This window comes from Trichosurus vulpecula, chromosome 4 (genome assembly GCF_011100635.1).
Source record: "Trichosurus vulpecula isolate mTriVul1 chromosome 4, mTriVul1.pri, whole genome shotgun sequence".
NCBI lineage: Eukaryota > Metazoa > Chordata > Mammalia > Diprotodontia > Phalangeridae > Trichosurus > Trichosurus vulpecula.
Window position 1 is genome coordinate 220,773,772 of NC_050576.1, and position 12,627 is coordinate 220,786,398.

At 36.2% G+C, this 12,627-nt stretch overlaps 1 protein-coding gene across 3 annotated transcripts in view; it reads left to right on the top strand.

Moving 5' to 3' along the window:
• CYTH1 (cytohesin 1) overlaps nt 1–12,627 on the top strand; it is a 172,021-nt gene that overhangs the window by 121,871 nt on the left and 37,523 nt on the right. For all 3 annotated transcript variants that reach the window (XM_036756207.1, XM_036756206.1, XM_036756208.1), the window contains exons 2-3: nt 387–469; nt 8,822–8,886. In XM_036756207.1, coding sequence (XP_036612102.1) covers nt 387–469; nt 8,822–8,886 — 148 coding nt within the window. The remainder of the gene's footprint in view (nt 1–386; nt 470–8,821; nt 8,887–12,627) is intronic.

Here is a 12,627-nt window from a genome sequence, read left to right on the forward strand (position 1 = left end):
AGACTTCTCCAAAGGATATGGTAAAACAGATCATCAATTAGGTACATCTACTAGTCACTCTTAGGCTACTTATTGCTAAAAGGTTTCAAGGTCATTGTTTTAGAGAGGACCTAAGATAAACTTATGCGTTAATGTTATTCCTTTCTTTTTGTTACAGAGTAGGCTTCTCTCTTCCTGTTTTCCATCCCCTAAGAGCTTTTCTCTCTGAACAGTGGATCATTGGATCCCTCTTGTCTTTCAAGCCTATTTATTGATATTAGAATAGAGGTTCTTTCGAAATCCATTAGTTTTTGGGTAACCTCTGTTATCTGCTCTCTGAATTGAAACGGTCAAGCTATTTTTAAGAGGCCGAGGATTCCGAATAATATTTTCCCTTTCTTTTATAGTTCCTGGCGACCTGTCCTTACAAGAACGTCAGGAACTGGAGAACATCCGTCGTCGGAAGCAGGAACTATTGGCTGACATTCAAGTGAGTAGAATAAGGCAAATGTTTTACTAATGTGATAGGTATGAAGAGGTGTATCCTACTCAAGGTTAAATGGTGTCTAGCAGTCTCATTTGTGTATCATCCCATCCTAGACCACCACTTGTTTTGTCCTCTTATTTTTATCTTTCGTAGCTCTAGTGTGATCCACAGGTACGTTTGGATAGTCGGTCAGTAAACATTAAGCACCTACAATGTGCCTAACTACTAAGCACCTACCATATACTAAGGTAATTTATTTTCATTTTAAAAATTGCAGTCTCATACCCTTTGAGTCATACCCATGACTAGGTCTGTATCCCAAAGTAATCACAAAAAAAGGGGAAAGGACACACATGTACAAAAATATTTATAGGAACTCTTTTTGTGGTGGCAAAGAATTGGAAATTGAGGGGATGCCTATCAATTGGGGCATGGCTGAACAAGGTGTGGTATATGAATGTAAGGGAATACTGTTGTTCCATAAAAAATGATGAGCAGGCAGATTTTAGAAAAACCTGTAAAGACTTGCATGAACTGATACTGAGTGAAGTGAGCAGAACTAGGAAAACATTGTACACAGTAATACCAACATTGTGAGATGACCAGCTTTGATAGACTTAGCTCTTCTGAGCAGTGTAATGATCTAAGAAAATTCCCAAAAGACTCATGACGGAAAATCCATATCCAGAGAAAGAACTATGGAGTCTGAATGCAAATCAAAGCATATTCTTTTCTCTTTTTTTTGTTTTTTCTTTCTCGTGGTTTTTCCCTTTTGTTCTTATTCTTCTTTCACAACATGACTAATGTGGACATATGTTTAATATGATTGTACATGTAGAGCCTATATCAAACTACATACCATCTTGAGGAGGGGGGAGGAGAGGGAGGAGGGAAAATTTAGAGCTTAAAATCTTATAAAAGTGAATATTGAAAACTAAAAATAAATAAAATTTAAAAAATAAAAAATTGCAGTCTCTTTCTCAATTGATTAATTAGCTCAGGTTCATTAGATATTAACTGTTTAATAAACTGAATAAACCTCCTTTAAATTAGTAATTATTTTCTGTGTAAGTTAAGAAACATCAAAATTACTGAATGTGTGTGTGTGTGTGTGTGTGTGTGTATATATAATTTATTAGCAAAAGGATGATAAAACATAAAGATATTGATGCAATTTGATATTTTGGCTGTTGTCACAGAAGATACATTTTCTTCTTTGCCTTCTCTGCTTGGGTGATTTTGCATCATCATGGGATCATAGATATAAGGAAATAGCTATAAGGGACCTTTAAAAATAATAATACCTAACATTTATGTAGCTATATGCCAGGCACTGTGCTAAATGCTTTACAATTATTAATTTCATTTGATCTTCACAACAAGGTAGGTGCTATTACTATCCTCATTTTACAGATGAGGAAACTGAGGTAAACAGAGATAAAATGACTTGCCCAGGGGCACACGGCTAAGAAGTATTTGAGGCTGGATTTGAACTCATATATTTCTGACTTCAGGCCCAGTATTCTATCCAATGCACCATTTAGCTGCCCCCAGATGACCTTAGAGGCCATCAAGTCCATCACCCTCATTTTATAGGGGAGAAAACTGAGACACAGAGAAGTTCAGTCACTTGTCCAGGATCACAGAACTAGTAAGTGGCTGAGACAAGATTTGAACCTAGGTCTTCCTGATTCCAAATCTAGTGCCTTATCCTGGATGTTCTAGCATTAGTCAGATTTGAATCTCCCTGTTGGGAATCTTTCTTTGTAAGGTTGTACCTATGCTCATGCACTGCTGTTACTTTTCTGTTCTGCCCTGGGGAAATCTAATCCTAAGCCTTGTACACAGATTTAAATTTTTCTTTCTACTCTAGGTTTTTCTCATAGATGAGCTGACCCTTTCTGACCCAGTTATTTTCTTTCAACTTTCTTGCTTTCTGTCTCTCTTTTCTGAGAAAGGCCTCTATATTTTTTCTTGACTAGCTCCTCCTCTTCCTCGGAAAGAAGTATATAGGTCATTTCCCACATACTGCTATTAAGTTGTACTGTATTTCTCTTCAAGATTCTTATAATTTCTTTATTTTAACGTGCTGACTTTGCTCCTAAGATCAGGAGCCACCCATGTAAATTTTCCAGTTCAAAAACATCACAGTGCTCAAAATATTGGGACCTTTGTAAGTACTAATAATATACAATTTATCCTTAGCAAGACAAAAAGACCAAACTAAATAGTACATATACAAGTTGTTGTCATTAATTGTCAATAGCCAATCAGACACTTTGCATTTAAGTTATATGAGAAAATACCTGTGAGAAGAGGTAAGGAAAAAAATACTCAAAAACTCAAGATTTAAGCCCCCATTCATGGCTGGTTGTCGATCCCAATGTAGTATCCCTTTTATGTAGTGACATTAAATGGGATCTGGCCACCTTTTCTTTTATGTTTTCTCTCAGTCTACCACTTCATTAATTCTCTTATTTACTATTATTATCTGAGCTCTGGAATGATCCATAGCTAAGTTAGACTATGTATTTCCCATTAATAAAATTACAATCCTTTTATTAAATAGCTCAGGCACCAATCCCAGTTCATTAGATGTTAATGTCTCTATATAAAATAAACTGGAAAGATCTCCTTTCCCATTAGTAATTACTCTTTTTTTCTCTGTAACTAAATAATAGTGATAAATACATACAATTTATTAAAACTGTAATTTATAATCAAGCATAATTATATAGATGTTATTTACAGTATTTTGGCTGTGAAAAAGCTCACAACCAGAATTACCTCAAATTCTCAGTATAACAGCAGATGACTCCTATTCATTTGTCAGAAAGCACAGTCCCAAATTATTCAGCTTACTCTATATATTGATTAATTTCTCAATCTTCTTTCTAGTTCTCCTTAAGAAAAACATTAAATTCTATATCTCAGGAAATAAGTTGTTGACCATCACAGGAAACATCTTTTCAGCTTTTCTTAAGCTCTTTGTAAAATTATCTTTATCATTTAAAAAAATACAGTTTAATATAATTTTGACAAGGAAAAAGTTTCGCCTAACCTTTTCCCTTTCAGTCTTCTCCATAGATTTACAGAGAAACACATAACCTCTTCATAACTGCATAGGAAGAAGCACCTCATTGACATTGTTCAGCTGTTAACTTCAAAACAGCCAGTACAAACTGCTTTTCTCAAAATTCCTTTTGGCTCTATACTTTCCCTCCCCCTGCCGTTCAGCTGTTAACTTCAAAACAGCCAGTACAAACTGCTTTTCTCAAAATTCCTTTTGGCTCTATGCTTTCCCTCCCCCTGCCACTTAATAGTATTTTATTTTTGCAATTACATATAAAGATAGTTTCCAACATTCACTTTTATTAAATTTTGAGTTCCAAATTCTTTTCTCCCTCTCTTCACTCCTTCGTCCCCAAGATGGCAAGCAATCTGATACAGACTATACATGTACAATCATATTAAATGTATTTCCACATTAGTCATGTTATGAAAGAAGAATCAGAACAAAAGTGAAAAACCATGAGAAAGAAAACAAAGAGAGAAGATGGTGTGTTTTGATCTGCATTCAGACTCCATAGTACTTTCTCTAAATGTGCATAGCATTTTCTGTTATGAGTCTTGAAATTGTCTTAGATCATTGCATTGCTCAGAAGAGTTAAGTGTATCAAAGTTGGTCATTGCTCCATGTGCTGTTACTGTGTACAGCATTCTCCTGGTTCTGCTCACTTGACTCAGCATCAGTTCATGCAAGTCTTTCTAGGTTTTTCTGAAATCTGCCTGCTCATCTATTCTCATGGAACAATAGTATTCCCTTACATTCATATACCACAACTTGTTCAGCCATTGCCCGATTGATGGGGGAATTCTTGGCCACCACGAAAAGAGTTGCTGTAAGTATTTTTGTACATGTGGTCCTTTTCCCTTTTTTAATGATCTCTTTGGGATACAGACCTAGTAGTGATGTTGCTGAGTCAAAAGGTATGCACAGTTTGATTCCCCTTTGGGCATAGTTCCAAATTGCTCTCCAGAATGGTTGGACCAGTTCACAGCTCCACCAACAATGCATTAATGTTCCAATTTTCCCACATCTTCTCCAACATTTATCATTTTCCTGTTTTGTCATATTAGCCAATTGGACAGATGTAAGGTGGTACCTCAGAGTTGTTTTAATTTGCATTTCTCTAATCAATAGTGATTTAGATTGGCTCTATACTTTTAAGGAGTCAATTACAATCTCCATTGTCTGTGAGATAGATTTTTGAAATAGGAGTTATGCTAGTGTATGCCACATTATCCTCCCTTCTTTCTAAGTGGTATAACTTAAAGAATAGTATTTCCTTGTTTGAGAAAGAACTAGAAGTCGTTGAGTGACATATTTTATCCCTTGGAGCTGTATAATTTATTTTAGAATTTATTGTAATACTTTAGGGTACTGTAATATTTTGGGGCCAGGAAGTGGTATTTGCAAGTTTTCTTGTTTTTGTAATGTCTGAGTATGCCTGGGCTATTGGTTTGAACACAGGCTGATAATTTCTTTTGAGAAAAGCTCCCCTAGTAGATAGTTTTAAAATCTCTACTTAAAGTCTTGATAGCAGAAATTTATTTGGAGGGAGAAGCACTTTTTTTTTACTTGAATGAGTAAAGAAGAATTGTTAATTTTTTCTACCTTACATTGTGGACTATACCGGAAAAGCATCAAAAGAGCCCCCAAATCTTGAGACAATATCATATCTCTAGATCCAGTTGAAAAGGTTATTTTTGCCCTTTGGTTAGCAATTGGTAGGTTCCAGACTTAATTTCTATTTGCATTGTCTTGAATAGCTTACATTGCCCTAGCATAGGATTTTGAGTTTATATTCTTTGGGAATCTAACAATATAATTTTATTGCACATGGCATGTGTATTCCTCAGCAGAGCTATTCATGAGTCTTTGACATTAAAGTAATATCAAAAAATTGGGGTGGGAAGAGTTAGCTAACTAATATCTTGATATAGGCAGGCTCCAATTTATGAACAGATTGGGTTCCAAAAAACTCATTTGTAAGTAGTTTTGTAATGTGTAAGGTTGTTAGAATGAATTTCCTCTAGTAACATTGTTGTAAATGGTGGCTATTTTCTAAGGCTAGCCTACCTGTTTTATTTATAATGTGGTTAAAATACTGGATATTTTGAAAAATAATAGAAAACAGTACTTTTGTGACATGCTAATAGATAAAAATAGTAAGACCAACTGGAACTCAGTCTAAGACAGTTTGGTTGCTGTCTGGAACAATCTTTTAGGTTCATGTGAGGAAAAGGGAGGCAGTATGCTGTTTAGATGTACAGAATATTTCCAGGTTAGGTGTTTATAATTTGGGGTATGCTTTTATTTAAAAATTTTAGGTAAGCTAGTATTAAATAGTTCGTGTTCTGGCAATATAGTTTCATAGGAGATCTATGCAGTCAAATGCAGTACTTGAATGGAGTTGGCACGTGCAGATGAGTGATTAGCTGTAAGATATATCTATCAATTAAATTAGACAGTCAGCTGATTTACAGCTTCTCAATGGAGCTTTTCCAGTGAGTTTATTATTTATATCTATGCCATAAGAAGTTTAAGTAGATAAGTGGAGAAACCTGATTTGCCAGTAGAGCAACTTCCAGTCTTAAAAGAAGTTGGTATGATTAATCAGAGGCTCTGCCTACTTTAGATATCCCAAGACCCGGCTAATTATTGTCAAGTCACCTTAAGAAGTTGTACATTGTAAGAGGGGCCATATAGATGGGGATTGACAAAAGTAATCCACTTTTAATAGACCTGAAGTGGGCATGGACTCTGTGGGAAGAAATGCTGTTTCTATAACTGTATAAGTCTTGTTACTCAAATGGATATTTCATATTTATTTTCAGATCATTAAGTAATATTTGAGAAGAATCACATATAATGAGTAGAGTGAAAATACATGATGTCTGCATTTCAGTATTCATCTTTCATTCCATAACCTAAGCTTGTTCCAATATTTTCAGAGCAAATAACTCATATTTCTGTGGCATTTTTTGTTTTGTAAAATGCTTTCTTCACTACAGCCCTTTGAGTTGTAGGTAGTACAGATTTTATCATGCCTATTTAAAGATGAGATTAAGGTAACTTTTCTGATGTCACACAGGTACTTAGTGTCAGAGACAGCATTTCAATTTGAGTCTGAATCTTATGATTCCAGGTATTTCCAGTGTACTGCTCTTCCTTCTCCTTATTGTTTCACAGAATCTGAATTTTATAAATGAAGAAAGAGAAAATGAAAGAGAAAGATGGTAAAGAGCCATAGTGAAATGTAAAGCAAGAATTAATAAAATAGATTGCAGCATTTGGCTTATTTGGTTTTCTGTACCTTTTGCCTTCTCTAGAAGTTATGAAGGAGCAACAATAATGGTAATATTTTCTGTCACTTATTAAGGCTCTTGATAGTCATCTGAGGCTGGTCCGTAACCTCTACTGAAAGTTCTGTCCATCTTATCCTACTTATTTATCTCTGCTTCTGGGAAGTGCTCAGCTTTTTGAAGTGGTAAAATCTTGTTTCAGTAGTTTTCTTTTGATCTGTCATGGGACCAGAGAGCCTTATTATGATATCATTTCAGGAATTACTCCTGTAGTATTTTAACATCTGAATCTCTTCCTTCTTGTGAGAAAGCAGCAGCCTTAGAAATGCTGTTTTTCCTTGTGCTCCCAAGTGTCAGCCAACTTAGTTCAATTTGTTCTTCCTAGAATGTTGCTTCATTAGGCCTTAGAAATTTCTATTTGGACTTTCAATAAAATAGAGGACTTTCAGGCTTTCTCGATGAAAAGACCAGAGCTGAACAGAATATTTGACTTTAAAATACAAGAATCAAGAGAAGCATGAAAAGATAAACAAGAAAGAGAAACCATAAGGGACTTACTAAAATTGAACTGTTTTGTTTACATTCCTTCATGGAAAAATGATGTTTGTAATTCATGAGACCTTTCTCAGTATTAGGGTAGTTGAAGGGAATATACATATATATGTGTGTGTGTGTGTGTGTGTGTGTGTGTGTGTGTGTGTGTGTAGACAGAAGGAACAGGGTGAGTTGAATATGAAGGGATGATATCTAAAAAAAAAATTAAGGGGTGAAAGGGGAACATGTTGAGAGAGGGGGAAAGGGAGAGATAGAATGGGGTAAATTATTTCACATAAAAGTGGCAAGAAAAAGCAGTTCTGTTGGAAAGGAAGAGGGGGCAGGTGAGGGGGAATGAGTAAATCTTGCTCTCATCAGATTTGATTTGAGGCGGGAGTAACATACACACTCAATTGGGTATATTACCCACAGGAAAGTAGGAGGAAGTGGATAAGAAAGGAGGGATGATAGAAAGGAGGGCAGATGGGGGGAGGAGGTAATCAAAGGCAAACACTTCTGAAAAGAGACAGGGTCAAGGGAGAAAATTGAATAGAGGGGGACAGGATAGGATGGAGGGAAATATAGTTAGTCTTTCACAACATGACTATTATGGAAGTGTTTGCATAATGATACATGTGTGGCCTATGTTGAATTGCTTACCTTCTTAGGGAGGGTGAGTGGGAAGGGAAGAGGGGAGAGAATTTGGAACTCAGAGTTCTAAAAGTGTATGCTCAAAAAAAAGTTGGTTTTGCATGCAACTGGGAAATAAGATATATAGGGAATGGGGCATATAAATCTATCTTGCCCTACAAGAAAGTAAGGGGATAGGGGAGGGGAGTGGGGTGACAGAATGGAGGGCTTACTGGGGAATGGTGCAATCAGAATATATGCCATCTTGGAATGGGGGGAAGGGTAGAAATGGGGAGAAAATTTGTAACTGAAAATCTTGTGGAAATCAGTGTTGAAAACTAAAAATATTAAAAAATAAAATAAGAATTAAAAAAAAAAGAAAATAGCTGGTCATTTTAAATACAAAACAGTTTTTTCCAAATACATGCTTTCATTTTCTGAGATGAAAAATGATTGAAGTATTACTAACTTTTCTTTATCATAATGGAGTCAGAGAATTTTCATTTATGTATTGTCATGCAAAAGATGATAATGTGTCAGAATACTGGTTGTGTGTGTTTATTTTTCAGGTAAGTTTTTTCACTTAACAAGGTAGAAAATAAGGGCAGTGCAAGAATGTAGCATTACGTCTTTTATGTCTGCATTTATAACCTCTACATTGATGGTCTGATAGTCAGTTATGCAATAAGGTAGTCTTCTTCAGATTGATTTTAATTTGGAGAAATTTTTCAGCACTAGATGTCAGATGTTTTATTTTGGCTTATGGTTTTTCCTTTCTTGGCATCTTATTTATGGTTTTGTTTTCTGTTCTTGTTTTTGCAGCGTCTGAAGGATGAGATAGCAGAAGTGACGAATGAAATTGAGAGCCTGGGATCCACAGAAGAGAGGTGAGTGTGCCATTTAGTCCATAAGTATTTATTATGTGCTTACCAGGAATTAGGGATACAAAGAAAGATAAAAACAGTCTTTTTCCTCCAAGAGCTCCTACTCTAATTGGGGTGTGTGTGTGTGTGTGTGTGTGTGTGTGTGTGTGTGTGTGTGTGTGTTTTACTCTGTACACACAGGATTTACACTGAACAGATGGAAAGTAGTTTCAGAGGAGAAGGTACTAGTAGCTGAGGGGACTGGGGAAGGCCTCCTGCAGGAGGTAAGAGTTGGGGTGAGTCTTAAAGATAGTCAGGAAACCTCAGGCAGAGATGAGGAGCACAGCATTTCAGGTGTGGGAGACAGCTAGTGCGAAGGCACACAGATGAGAGATCTCAATGTATGAGGAGCAGTGTAAACCAGTGTAGCTGGATCATATAATTTGTGGAGGGGAATAAAGTGTAAGAAGGAAGGAAAGGTAGGAAGTGACTAGGTATGAAGAGCTTTAAATGCCAAACAGAAAGGTTGGTATTTGTTTCTGGAGGTAATAAAGAGCCACTGAAGTGAGGTGGAGACTAACATATATACTTCAGAAAAACCACTCTGTCAGCTAAATGGAGGATGGAGAATTGGGGAGAGGCTTGAGATGGGTTTGAAGGCAATTGTAATAGTCTAGGTCACGGGTGAGGAACCTGTGGCCTTCTACATCCTTGGTTTTACAGAATAAATCCTTTTATTAAGGGTTTTGTTCTGTGAAGTTTGGATTCAATCAAAGGGCTGCACTTGAGGACCTTGAGGACATGTGGCCTTGAGGCCACAGATTCCCCACCCCTGGTAAGGTAATGCAAGCTGAAGAAAACATATAGACTATTATTTTTAGGGTTTTTCATATTTTATTTTTTCCAATTACAGGTAAAAACAAATTTTAACTTTAGGGTGTTTTGTTTTTTTTAATTTTGAGTTCCAGTTCTCTTCCTCGTTCCCCTCCCTCTTCCTTGAGAAGGAAAGCTATTTGATACAGGTTTACTTGTTCAGTCATGCAACACGTATTTCCATATTAGTCATATTATGAAAGAAAACACAGACCCATAAAAGCCCAAGAAAAATAGAGTAAAAAAAGAGTATGTTTCAATCAGCATTTATACACCATCAGTTCTTTCTCTGGAGATGGACAGGATTTTTCATCATAAGTCCTTCAGAATTGCCTTCAATTGTTGTATTGTGGAGAATGGCTAAGTCATTCACAGTTGACCATTGTACAGTATTGCTGTTATTGTGTACAAAGTTCTTCTGGTTCTGCTCATTTCATTTTGCATCAGTCCGTGTAAGTCTTCCCAGATTTTTCTGAAAACATCCTGCTTGTCATTTCTTATATGTAGTACAATAGTGTTTCATTACAATCATATACCACAACTTGTTCAGCCCATTCCCCAATCAATGCACATCCCCTCAATTTCCAGTTCTTTGCCACCACGAAAAGAGCTGCTATAAATATTTTTGTACATATAGGTCCTCTTCCTTTTAAAGAAATTCTTTGGGATACAGACCTAGTGGTGGCATTGCTGAGTCAAAAGGTATGAACAGTTTTATAGCCCCTTGATCATATTTCCAAATTGTTCTCCAGAATGGTTGGATCTGTTCACAACTCCATCAACAGTGCATTAGTGTCCCAATTTTCCCACTTCCCCTTCAACATTGTCATTTTCCTTTTCTGACATATTAGCAGATCTGTTAGTTGTGAGGTGGTACCTTAGTGTTGTCATAATGTGCATTTTTTTAATCAATATTGATTTAGAGCATTTGTTCATATGACAATAGATAGCTATATCTTCTGAAAACTGCCTGCTCACATCCTTTGACCATTTATCAATTGGGGATTGATTTGAATTCTCATAAATTTGACTCCGTTCTCTATATATTTGTGAAATAAGGCCTTTTTCAGAGAAAATTGTGGTAAAATTTTTCTCCCAGTTTTCTATTTTCCTTCTAATTTTGATTGTATTGGTTTTGTTTATACAAAACCTTTTTAATGTAATACAATCAAAATTTCCCATTTTATATCGCATAATGTTCTCTGTCTTTTGTTGGTCATAATTTCTTCCCTTCTCCATAGCTCTGACAGGTCAGCTTCATTAATTTGCTTATGGTATTACCCTTTATGTCTAAGTTGTATACCCATTTTGATCTTATCTTGGCATATGGTGTGAGATGTTGGTCTATACCTCGTTTCTGCCCTACTGCTTTCCAGTTTCCCATCAGCTTTTATCGTGTTTTCCCCCTGTTTATTCTTCACTTGCTCCTTTCACCTTGTCCCTCCTCGAAAGTGTTTTGCTTCTGACCCCCATGGAAACCACCATCCAGAGGAAAGAATTAGAAAGTTAGGAATAGGAGAATATAAGGAAAAATACTGAAATCACTGAAGATATCAAGAGGTAAAAATACAATTGATTGAGCATAAGCAGATGAGCCAAAAGGGAAGACGATAATAACAGAGAAGGGGATGTGGCCTCAAGATCAGTAAATGAACTCAGACATCTATTAATAAGTATTGCAAGACAAAGGAAAATGAATCAGTACGTACTGTGGCAGCAGGCCCCATGAATTCCCAAGAGACCATGGAACCACAAGATGTTCCTGAATGGTTTAAAAGAGAAGCAAGTATTGTAAAAGCAGAATTTATGGCCTGCTCAGCAAAAATAATCAGCAGAATAGAAAAACGTGAATCTGTGGTAGCAAACCTCATCAAGGAACCAAAAGAGAGAGTTATTGTTTGGAAATGTAAATACACAGAAGCAAAGGACAGTCTGGAAGAAATGTTGCAAAAAGCAATAATGTTAAATGAAAACATGATCACTATATGAATAAGGAATGTTGCTCTTGAAGCCTGGATGCAGAGACACCTTAAGTATTATGGGTCTCCCAGAAGAATTTGACAGGTCAAAAAACCTGAACACCATAATTCAAGAAATAATATATGAGAACTTCCCAGGACTTCTGAACATAAAACAAAGTACCATTTGAAAGAACGTGCAACTTGCTCCCAGGAAAACTAGTAAAACAAACAAACAAAAACACCTAGGCTGCTAATTTCAAGACCAGCGGTGGTAAAAGTGAACCATTCCAAAGCCAAACAACAATTTCTGCAAGTGAGCAGGAGAGGAAAGGAAAGGAATATGAAGGAAAGGAAATCTGAATAACACAGGACTATTGTGCACCTGCAGTAAATCATAGGGAGGAATGGAATAATGTGTTCTGAAGAGCAAAAAAGCTCAAGGTGAAACCGAAGGTGACATATACTGAAAACCTGAACCTAACTTTTAATGAAAAAAGATAGACATTCAATAAAATCACCTTTTTTTAATAATTTATTTATTTTTGGGTTTCCCCATTCACTTCCATAAGATTTTGAGTTCTAAATTTTCTCCCCCTCCCCAAGATGGCATGCAATCTGATACAGACTACATATACATTCATATGAAACATAAAATCAGGCCTTTAAAACATTCCTGTAGGTGACACATTCTGAAAACTTGAGCTTAACCATTAATATAAAAGATGGGTGTTCCATAAAAAGGAGCCATTTGAAGCATCCTTGTGGAAAAAAAACTAGATCAGCAACTGGAGCAACTGAAGGGGTCAGAGTAGCCCTTCTATAGGAAATGGTATTTGAACAAAGCTTAGAAGGTAGAAATGAAGTGGGACTACATTACAGGCAAGGCAAAGACAACCTTTGGAAAGACAAGGAGACAATGTGGGACCAGCAA